The sequence below is a fragment of the Coloeus monedula genome, assembly GCF_965178545.1.
Source record: "Coloeus monedula genome assembly, chromosome: 2".
Lineage (NCBI taxonomy): Eukaryota > Metazoa > Chordata > Aves > Passeriformes > Corvidae > Coloeus > Coloeus monedula.
The window spans coordinates 34,719,946-34,745,976 of record NC_138782.1 but is presented as its reverse complement, the minus strand read 5'-3'; the positions used below and the strand labels follow the sequence as shown (position 1 = coordinate 34,745,976).

The following is a 26,031-nucleotide window of genomic DNA, read 5'->3' as shown; positions in this document are numbered from 1 at the left end:
GTGGATTTCTGATGAGCTGCAGTAAATGAGTCTCACACACACGCCCAGTGGGAGTGCATGAGGTGGAGCCCAGCAGAGATGCGTGTGGCAGAGTTGATCCCAGAGCTCCCGGTGTTGAGTCTGACAGGACATGTCCCTGCCACCAGAGCTGGCAGTCAGTCTTCGGCAGCCATGCCTGGTGGCTGGCACCGCAGCCTCAGTGGCGACCCGATTTCCGTATGCAGGGATTCTTGAAGACTTTGACTGGGATGCCAGTCGAGTGGCACCAGAGGGCAGGGTGCCAGTTGTGAAATTCCATCCTCCTTGCTTACAGAGCTGTGGCAGGATTACTGTAGCAAGTCTTGGGCATGAACAGGTGGGCAGGACAGCAGCAGCAGCTGGGCTAGCCACCCAGGACAGGAGGCTGGAGGAGTTGCTGCTCTCCTGCATCCCTGTGCTTTCCCATTTCAGGCCCTGGAGGATTAAGTGTGGCTGTCAGGTTTGCTCTGGGGGCAGCTGGGCACTGTCGCCTCTGGAGGCTGGCCTGGGATGTACGTTCCCAGCCCCAGCAATGTAGGGAGGAGGTGTGATGTACCCTCAGCAGGAGGCTGTGGTTCAAGGAGGAGCTGTAAGTTGGCATGCCTGGATGATCTTAGGCAGGGGAGAGCTGACTTTGCAGCCTTCCCCTGTATTAAATGGAGGGGAAGGAGTAGCAGGCTTCCCTGGGAGCTCTAGGGAGGGTGGTCCTGGTGGATTGCGAAGTGCAAACTGAATCTGAAAGCTCTCCAGTCTGGGGGGAGGAGGCTTTGCTCAGTCTGCTGCTCAAATAAGCAGTGTTGTCTGGCCTTACTCTGCATTGTCCAGGTTGTGTTCTAAACCATGTAAATCTAATGCTGCCTAGGGCTTTCCTGGACTTGCTCCTCAGAGCTGATTGGGGTGTGTTGGAAGAGCCAGGCAAGAGGCATCCCGCAGCAGCCTGACTGGCATGTGAAATGAGGCAGTGTGACTACACTTTATCCATTGATAAAAAGTAAAATGTACTGTAAGAGGCTCCTGCCTCATCTATAGTGTGTTGCTCAAGACTTTCCATGCCATAATCTGAAAGACAAATGTTAGGAAGCCTCTCCACCATCATGCATTAATGGAGTTTGTCTCTGCCCTTGGTATCTGGAGGTTGCCTGCCCCAGTAAGAGTGCAGGATCATACGACTGCTTGGGATTACTCTGAGGGAACTTGAGTGCTTTAGTGCAGGAGACTTTTTCAAAATATCCTGTAGCATCAGTGGAGGTGACAAAGGTTGTGTTGATCGTGTGTTTGTGTTTGCCAAGAGCCAGGCAAGCCCTGATGCTGATGATCCATAGCAAGTCTGGTAACAAGGTTTGGGTGTTTCTCACTATGTAAAAACGGCACAACTAGGATGTTTTAATGTTTGTTGATAGAGACAGGAAAACTGAAGTTCACCTTGTAACAGCTGACACTTATCAAAATACTGTGTTTATTTACATTTTTTTAAAAAAATTAAAAAATAAAACCAAACAAAACAAACCTTACTTTCCCCTCCCTCTGTGAGCAGTTTGGGCACCATGGGAGGCAGCTGCGGCAGAAGGAAACGGGAAGTTAGAGGACAAGGTAGGATGACAGAGTACTGGGATATATATATATATATATATATATATATATATATATATATATATATTTGGCCACGATGTGACTGAAAGAGAACCCTTTGGCCTCTCAGGCTACAAATGCAAAGGAGTTGTGCTGCAGAGCAAGGAGGCTGCAGTACCACTCTCCCTCTGGCTCTAGCTGTACCTATGCTTGGGGTGTTCAGGCACAATACATTTAGAAAGATGCTGATCACACAGAGAGGCATCAGCTGTGGAAAGAGTCACACTGGAAAGGTGTGCTTGGGAAAATGGCAGGTGTACAGACTTTAGCTTGAGGAAAGTGGAGGCATGTAAGTGATGTCTTCTGTCAGCAAGGGATCTTCAATCCCCTTGCTGAGAAGGGAGAGCAGTATTTTTGAAGAATCAGTGAGAAGCAAAAGTAATGAAATTTGGAAGCAGAATCGGGCAAAATGGCATGCCTTTCAAGCCTGCCAAAACCATTTCCTCAGGAAGAGAAGAAAGCTTTCCAGTCTAGGATCATTTATTTAACTGGTTGCTATGAAGTATACTGCAGAAATCTATTTCTCATCATTAAAGAAAAATTCTAATTCAGCTTCTTGGTCTTTGCTGCCCCTACCCTGCCTGAGGCACCCAAATGGGGCTAGGTTGGTAACTGCTGCGCATAGCCAGAGTCCAGAGAATGGTCTTGGAAAACATCTGATGCTTGAAGTAGAGCACAGTGCTCAAGTCTGTCCCTTTTTGGGTAAACACTTTAATTTAGCCATGTACTTATGATGACTTCAGTAAAAGTGTTTCAAGATAAGTATGTACTTGGGAGCTTTTCTGAGTAGGGGTCATTTCTTTTGCGTGAAGATCCTTGAAGAAATATCTTAACAAGCATTATCCTGTTCAGTTGCCAAAGAGTTGCATTAGGAGAAATACTAAGAGGTAATCCCGTCTGGGTTATTAATTAGTAATTTATCTCAGAATGCCACAGTCTAATAATTGGGGTTTTTTTTCTTCTGCTCCTGTGATGTGTTTGGGAAGGCCAGGCAAACTTCATGCCTATAAAGAAAATGCCTCAGACACTGCTTTGGATGGTTTATTTTCATGCAATACATGTGGTGTGTTGTCCCTGCTCAGAAATGGGGTATGGAGCAGCATGTTCACCCCTGTGAACAAGCAAAGAACAGGGTTTTTGTCTTTAGGTACCCTGATTCTTTGGGGTCCACTGGCTCCATTTTATTTGGGTGATGGCCCCTCCTGCCCCCCTCTGTGGTGCTGCACTTCACATCAGTCTGTGATGCTGAACTGTGTCCAGCAGAGGGCTAGGGTTGTACAGGGTGACCATCAAACTTTAACACTTCACACAAGGATGGAGACATGAGGTCAGAGATGGGTGTCACCTCAGGTTTGGGGGACCTGGACCCATTACACTGTTTTCTTTTGACATTAGAAATCATCTGTGGAAGCACAGAGATTGAAAGGCTTTAGGAGGGAAAGGTGGTTTCAGGAAATATGGCCAGAATAGGGATTGAGGTGGAAGGGCTTAGCGGGGCAGCAGACGTGGTGGGATGGGTATAGCACAGCTCTTCTGGGCATGTCTCTTTCAGGGCTACCGCTACAGCTGCCATCAAGCTGTTGACCACTGATTTGCACTCTTTTTAGGGCAGTGCTTTCCATGGAAAGCAGCCTCCAGGTGTGCAAGCTGCCTTACAGCAGCTCCAGGCTATGATGCTTAGCTGCTCCTGGGTGTGCTCCAAACTCGAGCCCATGGAACACACCCACGTCTGTTTTCCTTTCAGTGCCACAGCCTGGAGCAGCAGAGCCCAGGAAATGCTGTGACCACCTGGCTGGTACGCCTGAGGGGGCTGTCAGGTGTCTGGTCTTAGTTCTTCTCTGTGACGGTGGTCTGTCTGGGCTGGAGGGCCATTCCTGCCTTCACCTCCAGCAGCCCTTAGTGCAGTGTTTGGTGAGCTCCACATTGTTTTTTGAGGTGACCTCCAAGCCATTTCCTTGATAGCAAGTTAGGATTTTGGTGGTTTTAGTGAGCACCCTAGCTTGAGCTGGGGCTGGGAGGAACCCAGGTTACTAAACTGCAGTCTTTAGTGGACTCTCATAGGCTTTATTTGCTTGTGTGGAGCTGTGCCCCATGGATACACAGTGACTTGGAGCCGCTTCATCTAGTTAAAGTACTTTTCTTTGTTTGCCCTAACATTGAGATAGAGCCTGCATGACATGAGGCTCACACTGCTGCATCTTACCAAAAATTCAGTGCCCTCCTCCAAGCCCAAGCAGCCACTTTATCTCGCACACCTTTATCAGTGGGTCTGGGAGCCGGGCTGCTTACCTTGAAGTACCACTTCAGTGTTCCTTGGTTTCTGCTGGATCTCAGTGCCCAGCACCCAACTGGCGCTTTGTTCCCTGTGTTCCCAAGCCAGACCCAGCTCCTCTTGCCAAGCCCAATGGGGTGGAGTGAAATCATTGAAAAGAAGAGCCTGATCAGCATCTCTCAAATGCTAGTGGCTGGCTGAGAGCCCAGCCTCCCCAGACTGGCACATGCCAGTGACTCCTGCTTGCAGACCCCAGCCCCAGCAGTCAAAAGCAGACAGAGCTGCCCTGAAAACTCAAGAAGAGGTAGGTGTTCAACCCTCATTTTTCCATCAGGTAAAGGTTATTGGGCACCTGTCTCCAGATTAGAGCTCTCTGTCAGCATCAGAGCAAGTATCACGTAGAAGACGAATTGGGACATCTCTGGGTCCTCATGTGCTAAGTGAGGTCCAACAGATCTCTCAGGCTTCGGAGCAAGGACTGTCTCAATGCTCTGTTTGATGTCCATCTACCTCTGCTGTGACCTTTGCTATTTATTCAGGGCCCAGCAGGAGCTCAAAATTGGTCTCTCATAACATCTGTCTCTCTTACTGGAGTTCAGTAGCTACTGGGACAGAGTCCGTACAGGGAACTGTGTGCTGTAGAGCTTCAAGGTTTTTCCTGTGGCACAGTTGTCCTAGTTTGGCCATGTTTGTGGCCAAGGTTGCCCTACTGCACTTGGTTGTACTGGGTGCCATGCCTGTGTGTAGTGCCCTGGTGCTGTGGGTTGGGCAGTTCTGCTGTTGCTGGAACTCTGACTCTGTTGAGATTTCCCCAGCAGATGCAGAAAGAGAATTCCTAGATGGTCTCCTATAACTGTCCTGGCTTGCTGGCCACATCCAGACCTCTTGCTGTGAGAGCCCTTTGCTAATATCTACTGTTGTTGAGGAACAGTTGAAGGCTTTCCTCTTTCTGCTGTTGCTGACAAATCTCTTTACAACTCAGCATGAAGTCGTAAAGGGAGCTCAATTTTGCTTGCCGCGGGGCTGTGATTACCTTGACCTTTGCTGTTTGGCTGTACTGTGGGTCCTTTGTAGACCAGCTCTGCAAGGCAAGCACTGCCTTAGGAATGCTTCAAGGAAGGTGGGAAAAGTGAGAACAACCCCAGCCTGCAAATTGTAAACACTTGAAGCTGCAATCTGCTTAAGGACCTTGGGAAAGAATCAGCCTTTATCTGTTGCAGGAAGGGTGCGGGTGCCAGGATTTGAAGTAGATCTTCCTGTTTTGGGAGCAGCACTGAGGCTGCTCCTGTGGGAGCCCATGCAGTACCCTAGCACCTTGTCCCTCAGTGCCCACGAGGGAAGGGGGTTCCCTCTAGGCTTCCTGGTTTGCATTCTAGGTGTTTGCTGCTGGATGAGAGAGCCAGGCTGGTGGGCCTTCCCCTGCTACTGCCAAGCTTCTTCACCGGTATGTGAAGGAGAGGTGCCTTCCACGTGCCACTAAGCACCATCTCCAGGGATGCTGCTCTAAGCACATGGACCCATTTTGCCACTGTTCTTGAACTGATGCCTGGTTTCAGTTTTCACATGTCCCTATGGAGCAATTGCTCAAGAAGGGTGTAGTGGGTTGATGCTGGCTGGATGCCAGGCACCCACCAAAGCCACGCTCTCACTTCCTTCCACAGCTGGACATGGGAGAGAGAATTTAATGAAGGGTTCCTGAGTTAAGGACTGGGAGAGAGCACTCATCAAACACCATCACAGGCAAAACAGGCTCAAATTAGAGATACTGCTTGATTTTCTCGCTAACAAAATCAGAGCAGGATAATGAGAAGTAGAATAAAACCTTAAAAACACCTTCCCCCCAGCTCTACTTCCTATCCCAATAGTGCAGGGAGACAGGGAATGGGGGTTTATGGTCAGTTCATCGCCTGTTGTTTCTTCTGCTGCTTAGGGAGAGGAGTCATTCCCCTGTTCCATTGTGGGATCCCTCCCACAGGAGACACCTCTCCATGAACTTCTCCAATGTGAATCCATCTCATGAGCAACAGCTCTTTGTAAACTGCTGCAATGTGAGTCCATCCCACAGACGGCAGCACCCCTCAAACTGCTGCAGCATGGGTCACTCTTCCACAGGGTGCAGTCCTTCAAGGACAGGCTGCTCCAGAGTGGTTCCTCTCTCCATAGGCCTCCTGCAGGTTCACAGCTTCCTCCCAGACATTCACCTGCTCCAGTGTGGGTCACCTCCATGGACTGGAAAAGGATCTCTGCATCCCCATGGTCCTCCATGGACTGCAGGGGCACAGTTGCTTGCTTCACCATGGTCTTCACCATGGGCTATGGTGAATCCCAGCCCTGATGCCTGGAGCATCTCCTCTCCCTCCTTCTCCACTGGCCTTGGTGTCTGCATACTTGTTCCTCTCACATGTTCTCACCCCACTCTTCTCTGGCTGCAATTACAACTGCACAATAACTTTTATTTTCTTTCTTTCTTCTTACATATGTTATCGCAGAACAGCTAATTTCTAATTGGCCCAGCCTTGACCAGCTTTGGAGCTGCCAGGGATTGGCTCTGCCAGACATGGAGGAGACTTCTGGCAGCTTCTCACAGAAGCCACTCCTGTAGCAGCCCTTCCCTGTCCCCCACCCCCTTCCTACCAACGTTTGGCCATGCAAACCCAATAGAAAGGGGCATGAAGCTCTTCTGAAGTACTATCCAGGAGAGTGCCTCAATCCTGTGCATGCTGAGTTTGGTCACTTCAGTGCTTAGGGCAGGAGGACTGGGCGAGAGAGAAGTTTACCCCCAATAACTGCTGGCTGCTCAAGCAGCTTTCATGCTGCAGAATAAGGAATAGGGAAGCTCTCCAGGCTGATGCAATAGGGTGTTCCGCCAGCCTCTGGTGAGGAACCAGCTGTGAAGCCCTGAGAGGTGGCTTGGACTCCTCAGAGAGATGCTTCTTGCCAGTACTTGGTGACATGCATCACCAAGTGCTGATCATACTTCATAGGCAAGTGATTGTAATTGTGCCCAGTGAACAAAATTCTTCTGTCTTTGAATACTTTGCTGCAAGGAGGTAAGGACTTCTGTCATGCAGAAGTGAGGAGGAGGAAGCAGTCAATGTGACCTTGAGAGACTAGATAAAAACCCGGTTTTATGAGAGACACACACACGTTTCGCTCAGGAGGAAAAGCTGGGTGTGGATGAGAATACTCAGACTGTGACTGGCAGGAGACAGATACGAGGCCTGAGGAAAGATAAGTATGTGGTACCCCCCTATACACAAGGGGATTAATATCAGAAGCTTTAACATGAGGTGAGGTTACTGATAAACGAAGGAAAAAGGAATAAGTGCTGCAAGAGGTACAGAGCTCCTGCTAAAAACATGTCCCTGCGCAAAAGGGACAAGATGGTATTTAGTCACTTGAGAAATGGGGAAGACATGGAAAAATTCAGAGTAAATATGAAATCACCAGGGAGATGGGTTTGTGTTTATGCCAAGCCAGATGTCATGCACCTGAACCAGCTCTCCTTAACAGTGCTTGAAAACCAAAGTGGTATTTGCAGTAAAGATTGTGTATGAATAGTCACTCTCACTTAAAAAATGAAGTATGGGAGAGCTAGCCTGGGGCAGGCCCACAGATAGGTTGTAAGGAAAGTGCAGGCTGTATGCAGGTAGTATAAATGATGATAATAGACATGTAGGAGATAATCAAGAAGGCAACCCATGAAGAACAGCCATTTTGCTACTGGAATCCATAAACTAGAAGCTGAAAACTGCTGGTATTGTGAGGTTGTGAAGTCTCTTGTCCTCGTCTTCGCTAAAAGTCTGCTGGGAACTGGTGAAGTTGCTACTGCTGGGGTGTTGGGTGATAGGTGAGGAAGCCCTGTTTTCTGAGACTTACTCCCAACCATATGACTTGGTTGCCATATGGCCACTGCTCTGCAGAATATACAGCAGGAGGTCCAGAACCTCATCAGTCTTTCCACTCAAATGGTTTATTGTGTTTACTGTAAATCAGGGTGTCTGTGACTCTGCCATGCAAACTGAGAGCGGATTGATGTGGAGGAGACCTGTTTGATAGATTGGGCTTTCTCTTGATGGCAGAGGATGAGATGTGCCCTTGCCATGGACTAGCAGCAAGGGTAGGACACATGGACAGGTCCCTATGAGACACCACAGAGGGTGTCTGCGTGGCATTGAGACTCCATAGTGTTGGTCAGTAGGCAAACAGGATGGGACCGTAGACCTCTCCTTCATGGTGCAGAAATGCCAAGTGCCATGGCTGTTTTGTTCCTGGTAGCCAGGTGGAGGCAGTCAAGCTGTCTTGGCAGCAGAACTTCATTATGGTGTTGTGTGGGTGTATGTGTTCCAGCAAACCTCAGCCCTTCCCTGATGGCCAGGCAGGAATAGACACCCCTTGCCCAGGAGCACCCAGTCCAAAGGGATGTGGAAATTGAGGCAGGAAGACAGCAGTGTGGGACCCACAACGTGGGAGCAAAATGCAGAGCCAGAGAGACCAAATTGCCCTTAGGCTGAGGACAGGTTAGCCAGCTCTGATGTGAAGAGCCTGAACCACAGCGTAGTGGGTTTCAAGCTGTGGTACAGCCCTTCTTGGCGTGGTACATTATGTTCAGAGTACCATATGACTTGAAAGGACTACCATCAGATTGGAGGGAGTTCCTGTAAAAAAGAGGCATAAAAAAGACCTAGCTGTTTGGAGCTAAATCCCTATCACTTGGCAATATAGAGAGTTTCCACTGGGTGAAGGCAGCATGAAGTGTTTTGCTGATGTTCAAAGGCAAGGCTTCTGTGATTATCCCGGGCGATTTTGAAAGGGACTGAGTTGTGAGATGGACAGGTTCCTGACCTTCATGAAACTCAAACCTAGGTTCCACATGGATCCAAGTGCTCCTCACTGTTACAGTGTACTACCATCCCTGCAAGGCACCATCCCAGCTCAGGGTTATTTGTGTGGTTCGCAGTGCTTACAGTTGTGCTGGGAGCAGGACCAGGGGGTCCTGAGCATTGGGATATACAGTCAGCAGTGTGCAAGCTGCTCCGAGCAGTGTTGGCTTGGGGCTGGCTGTGACAGTGACGGTACCTGCCAACACCAGGACTGGAAGCTGATGCGCACTAAAGAAAGGTGTGATGCCCTTTGGTGGTAGATATTTGAGGCCTGATGCAAAGTCAGTTGGGAGGACCTGGGACCCAGGGCAAGGGTGTAGTTTTTGTGTTGATGAAGCCAAGCCTGCCAGATCAAAGCTTTGTAGGCCTGGTGTCTAGTTGGCTAGTTCATAGAGGTGAAGTGTGCAGGGAGCTTTGTATTGACTGGAGGAAATGGAAAGGAAACAAAGAGATGTAGGGCTTTGGCAGGCCCTCTTCCTTTCTGCTGATACAGGGCCGATCCCTGTTGTGTGCTTGTCAGTGCTTTGCCCAGGCTTGTTGGAAATGCACCAGTAGCACATTTGCTTCTTGATGCTTTTTCCCTTGGCCTGCAGATCACGTTCCTCCTCACTGCACCCAGCACGTCAGCACTTCTCCAACCCTCAGCTGCTTGAATGCTCTGTGCCAGGTCTGAGGCATGGTGCAGGACAGCTTTCCCACTGCTGTGTCTGCAGCAAGAGTGATACTTTCCCTGTTTCTTAACTGTTGTCCTCTTGGAGAGGCTTTGAGCTAACTTGTAAGCCCCTTTCTCCCCACCTGTCCTGAGGCTATTCCCTGCTTGCTTACCAGAGCCAGACTGTTCTTCCTGTGGTCTGCTTGTGGCTGCAAGTAGTTGGCTAAGAGCTCTGCTGGACTTTGCCATTGAGGTGCAGGTAACCTAGGTGGCAGTTTGCAGGGGTGAGAAGGCTCCCTCAACCTTAGGTGCTAACTGCTGCGTGAGGGTCCCCAAGTGCCCAGTGTAGGCAGGTCTGTACTGCCCTGGCAGGCAGAGGCTTAGGGTGGCACATCCTCTGGGCTCAGGTCCCTGGGGTCACACTGTGGGTTACCTATGGTACTTGGGAGACCAAGGGGACCCCAGAGGAGCAGGTCTGAAAGGTACAGGCCAGGTCCACAGCACACTCTGGGTCTGAGAACCAAAGCACACCTCACCTCCCTGAGTGCCATGCCGCAGAGGTTTAACAAGGTTTGGGTGGCTTTATTTTTAATCTGGAAATCTGGTATTCTAGCCACAGACCTGCTGGTTTCCGGTTGCCTGTCTCTGCACCTCCAGCCTGCTGCTGTGAGACTGTCACATTTCCATAAACAAATGTGTCTCTACCAGAGCACAGTCTTGCTGTTCTAATTACAGATGGAGTTCTTAACATTTACTGGTGAGAAAACAAATGAACGTAGCTTGTGTGCTTACGTCACTCTGTCTGTGAGCTCAAGCATCCACTTTATTGATTTATATTTTTCTGCAGGCATTTCTCAGGTCACCTCCTTGTGTCTGGCTGACATCAGTGGTGTGGCTGGAAGAACACAGACACTTGCCCATGTCAGTGCATCTGACTGCCGGTTAGCTGGTTGTCCAGCTCCCACGTCACTCCTGCCTGAGTCCCAGCACAGTGCTTCCTCTTTTTTCTTTCCCCCTGGTGCCAGGGGTTTGGCAGAGGATGTGAGTGCTGAGTGTGAGGGGCAGGGACTTCAGGCTGAGCTGGCGAGAATGGGAAATGCTCTGTTTGGGAAGACCTGCAGTGCTGTTTCTGTTGCCTGCCCTGGCATTACAGTGCTGCAGCAGAGTTCAGTGTGGGACAAGCAGCCTCCTCAGCAGGCACCTCCCAATCCCCTGCCTGCAAGAGCCCCTCAGACCTCTGCTGCGTGTCACCTCCTGCCCAGACTGTGGGATGACTCCATGAGCACCCTGATGCACGCTTCGCAGCCAGAGTCATAGCAGTGAAGCACCAAGGCATGTAATATTGGCCTTCCCAGCCCCATTCTGCCTTCTTCCTTTCTCTTTGCAATGGATGGATGGGAGCATGGAGGCTTGCCTGGCTGCTGTTTGGGTGCTCTTTTGGGTACTGACCTGCAGGCCAGGGACAAAGACAAGGAGGAGAAGTCCTGCCCTGCCCTGCCCTGCCCTGCCCTGCCCTGCCCTGCCCTGCTGAGGCCACCAAGCTCTCAAGAGCAGCAGTTCCCAGGGCTGTGTTTGCACAGGGCTTAACAGGCAGGAGCTGGGGCTGCAGCACCAGGTGGGATGTGCTTTAGGGACTTCAGGTAGGAAACTGTGTGCCTCTGCTCCTGACACGTGTTGGTGGAAACATGGGACAGTGTAGACATGCTGGGGATGTAGAGGCTATGCTGCGGGGCAGGGAACAAACTTCTCTGTAGATGAGAGAAGCTTCTTCTTTCCCTTCTTCCTACTATTAATAGATAAGGGGATGAAGTCCCGTATTGCAGAATAAGAGCTGAAAATGCCTTTGGCAAATCTGTCTTTGCTGTTTTGAGGGAAGTCAGCATTAATTATGCAGAGTGCAAGAGGGGAAGCCTCTGGGGCTTGCATGGAACCTAGTTTGGTGTCCTGCTCTTATTGTGTCTTTGGCCCCACTATATTCTGTAGTGACAAGCCGTGCTTGTGGTCAGGAAAGGGCTTGGATACCTTGAGCTGGTTCCCACCACTCCAGCCTCACAGCAGCTTCCCACCGACTCCCTGCACCTTGCCTGTTGATGTTCAGGATCATACTGATGTTAGCATCTCTGCCCAGGCTGAGCCAAGCTTGCCCTGACCTACAGCCTTCAAGGGGAAGGAGGTACCAGGAAAGGCACCTTTAACCGTGTTCTGGTGAAGCACAGTTTGTGTGGTCAAAGATGCTCCTTCACCTGTGGTGGCAGCGTAAGGTGTAAGGAAACATGCAGGGTCCTTCCGTGGAGGGAGACACTAGGATCGGAACAGAAAGCTTTGCAAAACCACCTCTGCCTTCAGTGTATATTTGAGTTGGGAGGAGCAGCTGTTGCTAGAAAAATCCCCTTATCCATCTCACACTGCTGGAAGGGATTTCCTTTCATAATTGGGAACTGTGCTGCTGTACCATAAGACTGTGCGTGCTGCAAGCACCACCTTTCCTCCCTGCCTGTGCTTTGCCTAAAATACTGTACGCAACATCAGCTGCCTCCAGGGCCAGCCCTTCACCTTGCAGCACAGGACACATTGGAGCATGCCCTGCCTGGCTGAGGGTGGGGGCAGAGAGTCCCCTGGAGTCAGCATCTGAGACCAAGGTGCAAACCGAATGCAAGGAAAGAGATATTGCCAGGGCCGTGGGTTGCACTGTGCCTGGGAAAACCAGCCAGTCTCCTGCTCAGCTGAAAGACTCCTGCGAAAGGCCTTTAGTGAAGGATACTAGGTAGGCACTATTGATGAAGACTGCTGAGTTGGTTACCAAAGCATTTTTCTTAGTTGCCTAATTGGTGTTGTAACCCCAGAAGAACCCTGGTGAGTCTGACCTAAAGTGATACAATGGCAGGTCACCTCTAGCCTGCTGCCACATATTCTTGCAGCTGGGAGAAGTAGAAGGGCACAAGTGCTCTGGACATTCCTGTGAGCTTTTCCCAGCTTCCCACACACCTGAAGCACCTCTGTCTCCATGGGGAGCCTCTTGTGCTTACCAGCTGGGTGGGAGGTTGCATACCTAAGGATGGTATGGACTGCTTCTGTGCCTCCTGACTCAGCTCATGAAAAGGCAGTGTAAGCCTTGGGCATATGTGACATCTTCTCCATTGCTAGGTGTTCTGGGTGGGTTACTGAAGAGGCTAGGAAGGTTTATATCCAGTCCATCCTGTAGGCTTCAGGGAAAAAATAATCTCTGGGACCCGTCTCTCTGAAAGGTGTCTTAAATTACCCATAGTCTTGCAGAATTTGTCTTCAACATGTAATGGTTTGTACAAATAATGTTTGGATAGGGTTGTGGGCAATGTGAGCATATGAGCCTCATTTCTTTTAAAAAATATGACTGGAAAAATGGGGCTATAAAACATGCAGGAATGAGGTAAATAGTTTGGTGTCTGCAGAGGAGAATCATAATTCCCTGATCTGTTACAAGTCTTTCAATGCTGTGGTAAAATAATAGGTAGCATTTTACAAACTTGTGTAACTTGCTTGGATGTTCAGAAAACCTCTGAAATTTCTCACAGAAGACTGTCTACTGGAGGAGATGTAGAGTTCTGGATCAGAAATTGGCTGAGGTTCCACAAACAAAGCCAAGGAGTGGACGAGCAATTTTAATGTGACAAGAGCAGAGGGATGAGGTCCTTCACTACTAATGACCCAGAAAAGGTAATGTGTAGCGAGGTCCCTAAAATCTGCCAGTACCCTGGAGTCATTCAGATTTGTCAAGAGGAAGCGACTCCAAAGTGACACCATGTGTAGTGAAGTGGTGTGAGAAGATGAGAAGCATGCAGCCAGGTGTATTGGAAGGAATGACTTGCTCTGGGACTTGGCTGGCTTGTAATTTACCTTGGCTACTCAGGGCAGTGGGATTGCAGGCTGATGGTAGAGATGCTTTTCCTCAATACGCAAAGATGCCATCAGAGAAGTAAATTAATGCTCAGCCACGTGAGGAGTAGTATAAGGAGAGATGCCGAGAGCATCAGGGTGCTGTTCTGGCAGTCAAGGTCATTCCCTTACCCAGGATGTTGTATGTGGTTCTGGTCACCTGTTCCATAGGGTCAGAAGAGAGGATATGTTAGGGATGTGAGGGAGAGTGGTTAGAGCTAGAAGACATCTTATGTCCTGGGAAGGAGAGAGCACTTAGTAGTGAGCTTAGTAGATCTAGAAAATGCAAATGCTTTTCTTCTGCGCCTTTTTTCACTATACAAGGAGAACTCAAGGCTGTGGTATTACAGCAGGATTGTATTCTTTCTCAAAATCTGGAACTCGTTGCTGCAAGATACTATTTCCAACCTAAAAGCTTACAAGGTTCCCAAAAAGAGAGAGGTGTAACCATTCATGCTCCAAAGTGTGTGATGTTCCTTTGAGTCTCATCCCATCATTTTTTCCCATCACTCCCCCAGAGCTTCTGAGTCTTTAGTTAATTCAGCCAGGGTGAACTATCCTATCTTCCCAATTTATTCCCTACTGTGATCTCATGTCTTGGCTTGTTTTGCTCCTGCTTTTCTGCTTCCTTGTTCTGCTCTAGGCAGCCCTGCTCCACCTCTGTACCTGTGAATTATGTCTTAACACGCCGCTTTGTGGCTTTTCCACTTTGGCTGACCCCCTCTCAATGCCTGTACCCAGCTGGGCTTTTGCTTCTCGGGCTGCCCTTTGTCGTCGGTGCTTCAGCTGTTTTGCAGCTGTGCACCCGTTCGAGCTGAGCTGGGAGGGATCACTTTGAAGCAGAGCTCTCTAGGTCACCGCAGCGAATTGTTTTGTGGTCATTATCCAGCTAGCGTTGTGCTGCGATGCTGAAATCTCTGCAGCCAGGCAGGAGATGGCCAGGATTATACCCGTGAGCTGGAGGTAAGAGCCCTGCACCCCTTCTGCTAATGTCACCAAACAATGCAGGGCTTGAAGGGCAGTGATGCTGGCAGCTTTCTCATCCTTTCGGCAAGCGATGGCTCTTTTGCCCAGCCCAGAGGGATGGCATTTCTGGGAAAAAAAAACCCCGGGCATTGCCCAGAAGTGATACTTCTGCATGGTTCATGGTAGTAGTGAAGGATTTGGGGTGGTTTGTGGATGCTGGGTAAGAGGAATCAAAAGCCTGAATAGATCTTCCTTTTATCACTGTTTCTTTGGCAACTGATGGGATTTTCTCACCCCTGTTCCGAAAAGTGGTTGTGTTTCTGCTGTCAGCGTGTCCCTCTCTGAGTTACTCAGTTTGCATTTCTCCATTGCTACCATAACCATATCTGTGTTTCTTATGGAGCTGCTCTGCACAGGAGGAGGACCTCCCCATGTCCAAGCAGTGATGCTGACCTGCATGCTACTGTGGGTCTTGTAACAGTTTGGGGAAGGCACTGAAATAAATAAATTATTTGACCAGCTAAATAGTAGAGCCTGAGCCTCCTTTCTACCCTGTGTGGTTGCATCTAAATGGCGTCCAAGTCAGAGGAAGGAAAGAAAACAAGCAGGGGGTGTGACCAGCCCCTGACGGGTGCCCTGGGAGCTGGAGGCTGAGGCCCGCAGTGAAGAGAGGGTGATGATTCAGCCTAATAAAGCTAATGGCTTTATGCAGCCAGGCAGAGGAAATTGTGGGATCATGATGCAGCAACTGTCCTATAGCAGTTTTCTATCATTCAGACGTGACTTCATGCCCCCACCACCCCACCCTTTCACTTTTTCCTGTGCCTAAATGCTTTCCCTGCTGAGGAGGGGGAGCTGAGACACCATGTTCTCAGGAAGAAAAGTAGTCTGTGAGACAGCTGCACCTAAATGGTGTGAGAGTGGGCAAACAAGGAAGGGAGTTCTGGGGCTGCATGGTGGAACCGCAGCTGCTGAAGCATATGGGTTCTTCTAGCACCACTGAACTCAGCAGGCTTCTCAGATGTCCTTGTCCCTGGACACTGGTCCCAGGAAAATCCTGTAGCACAGAGAAGCCTGAGCTGGCAGGAATGGTTGGCCCCTAACTCCAGCAGGGCTACATTGTCATCGAACTGGCACGTGTCTAACCAGCTCTTTCTCTCCTTTCCCCAGGGAAGACGATGAAGCTGTAGAGATGCTTCCCTACGTCATTGCCACCCTGGGCTCAGTAGGGGCCCCCTGCAAAACTCCCACATGCAACAACAACAGCACTACCAAGGACTACTGCTACAGTGCACGCATCCGCAGCACTGTGCTGCAGGGGCTGCCCTTCGGTGGAGTGCCCACCGTCCTAGCCCTTGACTTTATGTGCTTTCTCGTAAGTCTACCTACTGTTGCTTTGCCACCTTCTCCCCTAATTAACCATGAAACAAGGACGGTGATCAGATAATTAGGGTTGAGGGCCCCAAATGCCATCCCTGACTTTGCTGCTGGTTTTCTGGCCCTGATCGTGTCTCCTAGGCACTGTGGGCTTAGCCACTATTGACCTAGCTCCAATACCACCACACTGAGCCTCATGGAAGGGTGTTGCAGCCATAAGGATGGGGTTGATGTTGGGTCGGTCCTGCGTCCCAAAACTCCCACTTATGTTGCCAAGTCCCTGCAGCTTTATCCACCCAATGGCTTTGCATGTTCCTCCTTAGAAGCTATGGAACCACAAATGATACAGCCATAATTTTGGCTTCTAGGAACCTCAGGGCCTTTTGATCCTGTGGGGCTACCTTAGCTATTGTGTGTTGCATCCTGGACCTCTGCCTCCCACAGCTATCCAGATAGTCTGGTTTAACAGTCCTGAGGAACTTGTGCTTTCCTGTGGTCTCAGTGTGCTGTTAACTGAGGACCCTGTCCCCTCCTACCCTCCTTGTTCCTGTAGCTCTGCATGCAGAGGACAAGGACAGAGTTGGACAATGCTTTTTCTCACAGCTTCTCTTTTGGTCTCTTTCAGGCACTGTTGTTTGTCTTTTCAATTTTGCGTAAAGTTGCGTGGGACTATGGACGCCTGGCCCTGGTGACTGATGCTGACAGGTAAGAGTGGGAGAGTGGCAGGGGAATAAGATATGAGTAGTGCCCTTCTTTGCTGTGAAGCAGAAGGGATAAATCCTATTTTGTGTGCCTGAGCAGCTGGAGAGGAGAGGCAGATGTGCCAGTTGCATCCCCTGAGCTCCAGGAATAGGAAGAAATCCCCACGTACTGGCTTTTTTGTTACAGCATCCTTCTCCCAACACACGGAGTGGTCCCTGCTGGCTCCATATCGCTTATGGTCCCTTCAGTGACAGAGATGTGCAGGGGCCCTTACAGAGGAACAGCAGATGGAGGGAGGAGAGGAACAAGAGGTCACAGGAAGGGTGAGGGCTGCCACAGTAAAGGCTTTGTTAAGCCTCTGAAGGTGTCTTTGTGACTCTGCTGGATGCAGTTCTTGTTAGAGCACTTGACAGTAGTATGCTGCTTTTCCAGGTGTGGTACTGCTGTGCCGACACGAGCTTAGCTTGCATCCCAAGTGCTGATGAATTGGTCTGGGTGTCGATCCTTCCTGCCCAATGCATTTGTGGGCTACAGTGTCTGTCAGTGAAAGCCAGGGCCTGTTGGGGATGGCAGCTCCACAGCAGAGGGAGCACTCCCTGCACAACAGTGGAAAGAGTTGTTTTCTTCCAGCACCAAACTAGGAATTCTGGTTTAAATAAGCGGTCCTGGATAGGGTTAGATAAGCAGCTGTGTCCCTGTGGTTCCTCTGCCAGTATTTTCCTGTTCTGTCTGGGGAAATCAACTGTACAGAGATAGTAGAAGGGAAAAAACAAGAAAGGAGTAATCATAGGAGACCCCAATGGGGAGAGGGCAGCAGGGTTAAGCAGTCTGGATCCAGATGCTGGCAGGAAGCCACAGCTCTGGCCTCCAGGGGAGAGAGAGGGCTGAACTTTCTTGAAGGCAATGCTTGAGCACCTTGGGTGCAAGGGAGTGTGAGCAGTGGCTGTAGGCAGAAAGGCAGAGGGGTGCCAGCTGTTTGGAGAGGGAGAGCTGGTAGGCACCGGGAGAGGGACAGCATGGCTTTGGATCAAGCTGTGGATCAACAGGACTGTAGTTGCAGGGAGGAGCCCATGCTGCTTGGCTCATCCATGGGGTAGGATGAGAGTTTCGAGGGGAGAGGGATGCATGTGTGTTTGTTCCCTGGGTGGGGAGGAGATACTCCCCTTGGAAGGGGAGCTCAGATAGCAGCCAGCCAGTCCCAATAGTCTCTCCTACCTGACCCCGTCACTCAGGAGCTCCCTGCAATGTCTATGGTATGGAGCCTGGTCACATTCCCAGTGAAGCCGGCTTCCCTTGGTGGCAGCAAAGCACTCTGCCCCTGGACCAGTGGGTATTCCAGATTGCTGTGATTTGAAGCATTGCTGGGCTCTGGAAGGAAGGTCTTCTCCAGCCTGACCATTGGCAGGTTTCTCTTCTTCAGGATGATGGGGAGCCACGTTGGATGCGTAGTTCCCTGCAAAAGAGGAGAACTCAGCACCTACTCCCGTCGTTGTAACCTGTCCCTTTCTGTTTCTGTGCCCCCAGGCGCCGACGCTGGGAGACGGAAAGAGAGGAGCGGGAATAGTATGTTGTTTTTTCAGGGTCTCATTTCTTCTCTCTTGCTCACAACCTCTCTCTCATTTTCTCTTGCAGCTGTCTTGCTTCTGAACTAATGTAAATGGCTGGGAGTTGGGCATGAATTTGTGTCTCCCGGTGGATTTGTGTTCTTCTTTCCCTCCCCTTTGTGTCATCCATTACCACAGCTGAATGCACCCTGGTTTTCCCCTAGTAGCCCTTAAATTCTCCTTGAGAGCAGCAGTGCCAGGGAACTCTCAGTCCTGACATGGGCAGAGGGTGTTATACCACATGCCCTGCACTATCTGCTTGTGTCCAGCTATCCTGCCTTATGATGGAAGTAAACAAACCTGGTTGCCTGAGCCCACCGTATGCTCAGGTCACCCAGGTGCAGAGGAGGCTACTTTCCCTGGTCCTTCTTGTGCCAGGTTGCAACAAGAGCCATTCCCTCGCCACTTGCAAGGGTAGGCAGGTGCACAAAGAAGATCTGGCAAGACTACTCTGTCTTTCCCTTTTACCCCATGAGGCTGCTGGGACCAGGGTAACTGTTAGCCTTTGTCCCTTGTCACCTAAACCCACACCCAGCAAGGCAGCACCTTTAATTTTCTCTCTTCCCCTTTTGCCCCAGTGCTGCTGAAAGCGTCCTTCGTCACCTTGGCCTGGTGTTGCCGATTAAGACCTGCCATGGACTGTCCTCCCTGTTCTTACCTCCTTCTTGCCTCTTTTTTGCGTGAGAAAAGACTATCGCCCATGCCTTGCCGACTGTTTGGGTGGTATATGCTGCAGAGGGGTCGATCAGCTGGCAGTGCACAGCCTGCCATGGTTGTTCCAGCCACACTGATTTGTGTCTGAGGCCAGGGCAGCAAGCTGCAGCCTCCTTTTCCCACTTGCAAAGCCTTACCACTTGCAAAGCAGGGGCCTGCTACTGCCTTGTGGGGGTACAAGAATGTGCCTGTTTTTGCAGCTGATCCTTGCCCTCAGGAGCAGAGCAGTTGAAGTTGTGAAAACAGAACCGATGGTAGCTGTGGTACATGGCACAGAGGGGACCTCTTGCTCGTGCTTGAGTGCTTCACCAGCGGTTGGCCCTGCTTCAGGTGTGTGTGGCAACTTTTCACTGCTAACATCCTGTGGAGGGGAGTGAGGCAAAGGTAGTAGAGCCATCATGCTCTGAGGATCTTTAAGGGGAGCCACTTCATTTATCCTCACAAGTGCTAGTCTCTCTCCAAGGGGCCACTTCTTCCTGCTCCTGTTTTTCATTTGAGCATGCTGGAGCTATCTGCTCCACACACACCACAAATACCACCCCCAAAGCTACTGCATGTCCTGTGACAGTGTTAGCAGCCAGAAGCCTCCAAAAACCTGTGGGACTCAGTGAGGAAGTCTCATTCTGTCTGTGTTCCTTCAAGGCTAATGGCACATTCCCATCCCAGCTATTCTTTCCTGGGGGGTGCAGTGACAGGTAGTGGGTTAGGAACACGTGTATGAAACCTGGTGCTCCCAGCCCCTGAATGTACAACATTGTTCTTTGTGGGAGAGGGCATCTTCCTCTGATGTGTTCCCTTTCTGTGAGAACCAGCAAGTGCCCTTGTCCTGCTACTTGTCAGAGCTTGCAGTAGCCATCAAGTCTCTATTGGCAGCTCAGTCTGCACTGAGAGGTCATAGCAACCCACTTGCACCTGTATGAGGGAAGTGATCACAGAGCCCTGTGGGCATTGCCACCCATGCAGCCACCTCCAGCTTCCCACCACAGCAAGTCCCTTCCACGGCATGCCTGGCCTGCCCTCTTGGAGCCTGTGATTCCCTTGGTCTGAGGCTAGCTGTGCCTCGGACCTCGTCCTTCTCCTTCCCTGGCAGGGCCTCCACCAAACCTGCATCATGCAGGGTCCCACCTTAATCTTGTGATTTGGGGCAATCTTGCTTTCCCCTACTTGCACTGTCAATGCTTTGCTTTAAAAAGTCTCCATCCAGTTTGAAGGTGCTGTTGGAGCTCTCTCTTCAGCTTTCCATCTTTGGCGAGGTTTTACATCCTCTGTCTTCTCAACACTTCAGGTCATCCTGATTATTGTCATTGCATCCCCCTGCACAGAGCTGAGTTATCCTGGTCATCTCATAACATGACACTCCTCTCAGCTGTGCCCTCCAATGCTGCTTCTGTTCTGCCCTCTACTTTTTCAGTACCAAGAAGCCAAAAGCTCATGGTGTCATCATGCTGGGCTCTCCTCAGGGCAGAAATTTCTCCTCAGCAGAAATTCACCCTCGCTCCCTGTGCCCAGCTGCAAGGCCTCTGTGGTTATAAAGAGCTGAAGGTCTGAGAGCTGGGTCCAAGCTGTCTCTGTCCCTTCAGCAGAGCAGAGTGTTGGGCTGCACAGTGGCAAGGCTGCACACCACTGTCTAATCTGCCCTGCTGTAGTCCCCTGACCTTCAGCTAATCTCCTTTCCCCTGTCTCTCTTACTTTGTGCTAGGAACTGAGGACTCAGCAGGTACTACTCTGCTCTGAGAGAGGCCATGTGTCTCATCCACTTCCTTTCAGAATGTTCATGAGGATGTCTGCTTGTTCTCCTTCCCACAGTGTCATCTACCTCCTCTCTAGCATTTGTCTCTCAGCAGCTGTTTCTCTGTGTTCTTGCCCATCTTTCCCTCCTTGAGCCTGTGGTGCCTACAGGGAGTCCATATTTTCATTTGGTTTTTTCCCTTTGTTTCTAGCCTTCAGATCAGTCATATTTCTCTTGCACCTCCGCGATCCCAGCCTGCTGTTGTCATCTTGCAAGTGCTATTTAATTTAGGTCTCTGGACCATTTTCTTGCCTCCTTTTCCAGCTGCCCTCTGCCTCTATTTGTAGTGGGGGCTATTGTCAGCCTTGGATGCTTCTGCTGCAGGTTCTTCATCTAGGTCCCTGCCTCTGGCTGGAGTAAAGTGGTCTGTGATATTCACCCCTTTTGCTTTCCTGTCCTTTAGCATGGAGACATTCACTTCTAGCTGTCTGCCCTGCTCCTGCTCAAGGGATTTCCAGGCTGGAGGCTCAGCTGTGGCTGGGAAGCAGGTTGCACTAAGCCTGGCTCCAGGCAGCTGCATTCTTCTTCCTGCACTGAAGCACTAAGGGTGGGGAGGACTGGTGTAGCAGGATGCAGCCTACCAGACTCCTTTCTTCTTCTTCCTGAAGATGAGTGAGGTCCTCCAGGACAGGAGCTGCTCCCAGTGCCTCTCCAGCCGTGCCAGAGCCAGAGGAACTGTGACAGCCTCCAGCTCTTGCTTCCTTTCTGCTGTCTAAATCCTGTGCTAAACAGACCTCACCTCTCCTCTGTGGCAGCCTCTGCCAGCCTCTCCTTGCAGGGACTGCCACATAGTATGGGTGCCTTTCAGAAGTTGCTAAACGAGTAACATCCATGGGCTAAGCCCATGGGTTTTGCCAGGCTCAGCATGCCATCTAAGGAGGGTTCTCTCTTTACTGCTACCTCTGATCTTACCTCTCTCCATCTCACCTGGTGCAAACTGACCTGAATTAACCTCTCGTCTCCTGGGTGCTCTTGGTTCCTGGCCAGGCTGCCTCTTCGCATCTTCTAACTTTCTCCCTCACCTCCCACTTGTCATTTTAGCGTAGCCTCCGCCCTGCATTCTGACAACCATGACCGCTACGAGCGCCTCACCTCTGTCTCCAGCTCTGTGGACTTCGACCAGCGGGACAACGTGAGTAGCCAAAGAGTCAAACGCTTTGCCTTTGAGGGGCCAGGAACCCACAGCTTGGCTGAACCAAGGGCTCTTCACAAGAAACACTTTGGCCTGTTCCCAGCCCTTAAGTCCCACATCTTGCAGTGTGTGAGTGCAGTAGTAGAGCTCAAGGAGCTATGCAGCTCTTAGACATGTGCTTAAATAAATAGGCTCTACATCACTGTGGCTTAACAGACATCTGTCCAGCCTATAATCTCAGTGTTACAAACAATACTTATTTGCCAGCTCTTCCTCACACTGTGGTCTACCTCTAATGGTTTTTTCCTCGCTGAAGGGGAGGATAATGGGTGTGATGGATGGAGGGTGAAGCTCCCCTAGGTGTCCTTTGAGGAGCACTGCCTTGGCCCAGCCTACCTTCCCAGTCCCTACAGAGCTTTTCTTGTCCAGCATGATGGCTGAAGTACCTGCATGCTGAATTTTCTGGGTCTGCCTAGGCTTTGGAAAGCTTCCATATTAGCCAGGAGCCCATGGGTTGCCTGGAAGCTTGAGCTGCCAGTTGGTAGGGGACAGCCATACAGCAGAGTCCAACCTGTGTTGTGCTCCATGGAATAGCACTGTCACTTCCTTTACCTTGGCCCATCTGTGGCTCTCCACATCTGCGTGCTTGTGGTCTGCCTTTCCCTAGCCAAGTATGTGGAGGTGCAAAGACACCAGCCTGGTCCCTGGAACCTTTGAAGGAAGGAGCTGGGATAAAGGGACACGGAGTGATGTGAAACCATCCTGTTTTCTTTTTGCACAGGGCTTCTGCTCCTGGCTGACAGCCATCTTCAGGATAAAGTAAGTGTCCCAGGACCTGCATGGGGGACCCACATGAGGAAGGAGGGGCAGTGCAGGGTTGTTGGATGCCTGGTACAGTACAGCTGCATGAAATCTCTGCCCTTGCTGCAGCCCCCTCTCTGAAGAGCAAAGACGGGACTACGTGAGGAGTCCTAAAGTCAAAATAAGGTCACACAGTGAGTCTGTGACAGAGGAGAGAACCCAGACCCATGGCTGCCCCACCTCAGTCCCATTTCAGAAACACTGTCCACTGCTCTGCAAAGATACTCATCTCCCTGGCACTCTTGCTAGGGGCACTGCTGTCTGAGGAATGGCTATGAGAAGGGGGCTGGAGAATGCAAGGAGATGCCCTCAGCTTAATGATGCACAGAAGTAGTCTCCCAAGCACTTCTATTCAGAATGCTGTGGGATAGCATCAGCCCCTGTATCTTAACAGAGAAGGCAAGGCCCACTTGAAGGGTATAAGGTGTGTTCTGTTGCCTCTCCTGGGTGACAGAGGGCAGGGCCATGGGGGAGCAGGGCTGGGTAACCATTGCATAGGCAGGTTTGTGCCCAGGCTGCTTCAAGGCTGAGTGCTGGGCTCCCAAACCCAGAGTCTGGCTACAGCTTTGTAGGGCAGAACCAGGGGTACTGTGTCTGCTCAGATCAGGAGGGCAGCTGTGACCCTGTACTTTTTCCCAGCACTTGAGGAAATGTAGAAAATTGCCTGACAGCCTTTCTCTCCCTGGCAGGGATGATGAGATCCGGGACAAATGCGGGGGTGATGCAGTACACTACCTGTCCTTCCAGAGGCACATCATTGGGCTGCTGGTGGTCGTGGGTGTGCTTTCCGTGGGCATCGTGTTACCTGTGAACTTCTCAGGGGACCTGCTAGGTGAGAAGAAGGAGCCTTTGGCTGGGCTGGGGCATCTGCTTTCAACACCACGTACCAGACCAGTGGGTAGCAGTGGAGGGCAGGACAGGACTAACAGAGACAAACCCTAACTATTGTCTCGCTTTGAGAGTAGTGCATCCACAGGGTCATCCTGTGTGGCTTGGGTTTTTAGGTATTCTGCAGGTGATACTCTTGTTGTAGCTCACTCTACAGTGGTGAGCTACAGTGCTCTGTCCCACTCAGCATTACTGAACATGCTTGTGTCTGCCTCTTTCTCCCTAGAAAACAATGCCTACAGCTTTGGGAGGACAACTATCGCTAACCTGAAGTCTGGGTATGTGTGGGCAGGGGTGGGATGGATAATTGAGGCCCTCAAGGGGTGTTTTATAAATGTTCACTTGCTGCAGAGCCTCATCTCCTTGAAGGTTGTATTTCTGCCCTTGCTGTGAAGCTACTGTCCCTGCTCCAATTTCCAGGCTGAGCTCCTGGAATTTGGTTGTAGGGCATCTGTGTGCTATGCTGATTACACTCATGGCCCCAGTGCCTTCAGGGCCTGACCAGCGTTACACAGACTTGTAGTGGCAACCTTGCATTGACCTTTGTGGTCTCCCTTGTGACAGGAACAACCTGCTGTGGCTGCACACCACCTTTGCTTTCCTGTACCTGCTGCTGACAGTGTACAGCATGCGCCGGCACACTTCCAAGATGCGCTACAAAGAGGATGACTTGGTGAGCAGGATCTGACCACTCTCCCAGGCACATTTTCCCATGCCCTGTGGTCAAGTCAGGTATCCTTGGAGAAAATTCTAAGCACCTCAATTTCCACAGCAATTTAGGGCTGTTGTGTTTTGGCTGTTTTTATTCTGCCTGGCCAAAGGCAGATCATCTTCAGAGCAGTAGTTGTGACTGCTTGTGGGGAAACAGGAGAGGACTGCACTGGGTAAACATGTGGAAGGACCCCATTCTTCCTTAGGGGTTGTTCCAGCTGCTTTTGCCTTCTTCATTTCTGAAGGGTAGCCCTGTTTCTGTTCAGGCACCTGCAGTGTAAGTCCCTAGCCTGTCAATCTGCAGCGCACCCGAGTGCAGGATCACAACACCTAGCACAAGCACGGGAGAGGGGGAGCCCTGGTAGCTAGAAGTGATGGGGCCACCGTTCTTCATCACTGATGCAGGTCTTGAGAGGGGGACTTGCTGCAAGCTGCAACCTCTCTTCTGGTCTCTTACACCATCCACACCTGCCTGTCCTCTCCTTTCTCTCTTCCTTCCAGGTTAAGCGAACCCTATTCATCAATGGGATCTCAAAATATGCTGAGCCAGAGAAGATCAAGAAGCATTTTGAGTAAGTCTCACTGTGTCCCTAAAGACTGCTCTGCAACAGGGATGTTTTTATTAGGGTAGTACTAATTTTACCTGGAATGGCAATAATGCATTGAGAGCAGACAGCTAGGCAAGATCAGTGAATACCTTTATTTTGGGCCTCTCACTGTTACTTTTATGCTTTTTATCTGAATTTGAAGTATCCTTTGTTTTGTGCCTTGGTATATGCCCAGCTATTTCTTGCAGAGCCATAGGGGTCAGTGTGGTAAGCAACGGACAGGGTATGTCTTGAAATGTAGTTAAGTTCGCAGATGAGATACAGGCAGGAGGTGCTCGAGCAGTGACTGTGGGATGTTGTGCTGCTGCCCTGATCACAGTCCTTGTAGAAAGTATATCTCTTTAACAAGAAAATTAAGTTTCTCTTCTGTCAGAATCTCACTGTCAGGACCATGTTTAGAAGCACCACAGGTAGAAAAGAACTGCTTTGTACCCTTTGGGAACTCTTCTGCCTCCTTCTGACCACAAGTCTGTGAAGATAGAGAGGGAGTGTGGGGTCGGAGAGGCTCCTTGCTGCTAGAGGGCAAAAGTCCAGAAAGGCTTCTTGTGCAAAAGCCTAAAGGATGTAGCATTTGCCCTGTATTTTGCATCCTCTACAAGGGACAGAGCCTGTAGGCTCCCCTGCAAACTCTTGGTATGCATCACTGTACTCAGCCCAGGACACTCTTTTCAGGGCCAGAGAGAAGTCCTGAACACTTGGAGTTTGCTCGAGGGGTACAGCCGTAGGTGCCAGTTGTGATGAACTGATGTATCTCATCCACAGGGAGGCCTATGCCAACTGCACTGTCCTGGAGGCCCGTCCCTGCTATGATGTTGCCCGGCTGATGTTCCTAGATGCAGAGAGGTAACCTCTATTTTGGGAGAAAAGGCAGAGTGGGCTGATGTTGCTGGTGCCCCCCTCAAGTCACCCTCTTTCTTTCCTTTCTTCCTTCTCTTCCACTCTCGTGTTTCAGGAAGAAAGCTGAGCGTGGGCGAGTCTACTTCACCAACCTGCAGAGCAAGGACAACACCCCATCCATGATCAACCCCAAGCCCTGTGGCCACCTGTGCTGCTGTGTCATCAGGGGCTGTGAGGAGGTAGGGAAGAGCTGGAGGTGTTGGGCAGCAGTTGAGTGTCCTGTGGCTTGGGTCCCCAGATCATCTCTCCTCTGACCTCTGTCCTCCTGCTCAGGTGGAGGCCATCGAGTATTATACCAAGCTGGAGGAGAAGCTCAAAGATGACTACAAGCGGGAGAAGGAGAAGGTTAATGAAAAGCCTCTGGGGATGGCCTTTGTCACCTTCCACAATGAGACCATCACAGCCATGTGAGTGTA

At 50.5% G+C, this 26,031-nt stretch overlaps 1 protein-coding gene across 3 annotated transcripts in view; it reads left to right on the top strand.

Moving 5' to 3' along the window:
* Positions 1-26,031, top strand: part of TMEM63B (transmembrane protein 63B) — a 48,306-nt gene that overhangs the window by 13,908 nt on the left and 8,367 nt on the right. For 2 of the 3 annotated variants that reach the window (XR_014227377.1, XM_082303359.1), the window contains exons 2-13: positions 15,503-15,707; positions 16,335-16,414; positions 17,936-17,974; positions 21,560-21,650; positions 22,432-22,469; positions 23,201-23,343; positions 23,626-23,677; positions 23,964-24,072; positions 24,612-24,682; positions 25,481-25,561; positions 25,671-25,794; positions 25,889-26,022. Coding sequence is in view for 2 of the 3 variants with exons in the window: in XM_082303359.1 (XP_082159485.1) it covers positions 15,525-15,707; positions 16,335-16,414; positions 17,936-17,974; positions 21,560-21,650; positions 22,432-22,469; positions 23,201-23,343; positions 23,626-23,677; positions 23,964-24,072; positions 24,612-24,682; positions 25,481-25,561; positions 25,671-25,794; positions 25,889-26,022 (1,145 nt within the window). In the remaining variant the exon portion in view is untranslated. The remainder of the gene's footprint in view (positions 1-15,502; positions 15,708-16,334; positions 16,415-17,935; positions 17,975-21,559; positions 21,651-22,431; positions 22,470-23,200; positions 23,344-23,625; positions 23,678-23,963; positions 24,073-24,611; positions 24,683-25,480; positions 25,562-25,670; positions 25,795-25,888; positions 26,023-26,031) is intronic. The other variant, XM_082303360.1, reaches the window with a different exon arrangement.